Below are 445 nucleotides of genomic sequence, written 5' to 3'. Positions count from 1 at the left end.
CTGTTGAATGAAAGCTTATCTTCAAGATGCGTCGGGAGGAATTAAGAGTGAGTGGTTTTCAGCTTTTGTGCGCCCAGATCCTGTCGACAGCGTACGCGATGATCATGATGGCGGTGATCGTAGGTACGGCTCTACAGCTCGGCGAAGACGGTATAGGCTCGCCTTCAGCGATCTTCCTCATATCACTGTCAAGTTCGTTCTTCATAGCGGCCTGTTTACATCCGCAAGAATTCTGGTGTATCGTGCCCGGCATCATATACCTATTGTCCATCCCGTCCATGTACTTGCTCCTCATACTGTACTCCATCATCAATCTTAATGTTGTATCGTGGGGTACTAGGGAAGTGCAAACGAAAAAGACCAAAAAGGTTCGTCTACAGTGATTGTCGAATTTTTCTTTTTTTTTTTTATTTTTCTCGCATCATCTCTTTCTTCACTTATATAT

The 445-nt window shown here is 44.3% G+C and overlaps 1 protein-coding gene across 1 annotated transcript; it reads left to right on the top strand.

Annotated features, from left to right (window-relative positions):
• Positions 1-6: 6 nt before the first annotated feature.
• Positions 7-410, top strand: LOC115240288 (chitin synthase chs-1-like). Its single transcript, XM_029815746.1, has one exon. It carries the CDS (start codon positions 27-29, stop codon positions 381-383), a length of 357 nt encoding a protein of 118 aa, XP_029671606.1. The 5' UTR covers positions 7-26; the 3' UTR covers positions 384-410.
• Positions 411-445: the final 35 nt, after the last annotated feature.

The sequence above is a fragment of the Formica exsecta genome, unplaced genomic scaffold (genome assembly GCF_003651465.1).
Source record: "Formica exsecta isolate Colony F162 unplaced genomic scaffold, ASM365146v1 C16263204, whole genome shotgun sequence".
Classification (NCBI taxonomy): domain Eukaryota; kingdom Metazoa; phylum Arthropoda; class Insecta; order Hymenoptera; family Formicidae; genus Formica; species Formica exsecta.
The sequence above is the reverse complement of the archived record's forward strand: the minus strand, read 5'-3'. Positions and strand labels throughout refer to the sequence as shown.

Bases quoted from the DNA above. Each gene is read 5' to 3' on its own strand.
- LOC115240288 (XM_029815746.1), top strand. From the start codon at position 27: ATGCGTCGGGAGGAATTAAGAGTGAGTGGTTTTCAGCTTTTGTGCGCC.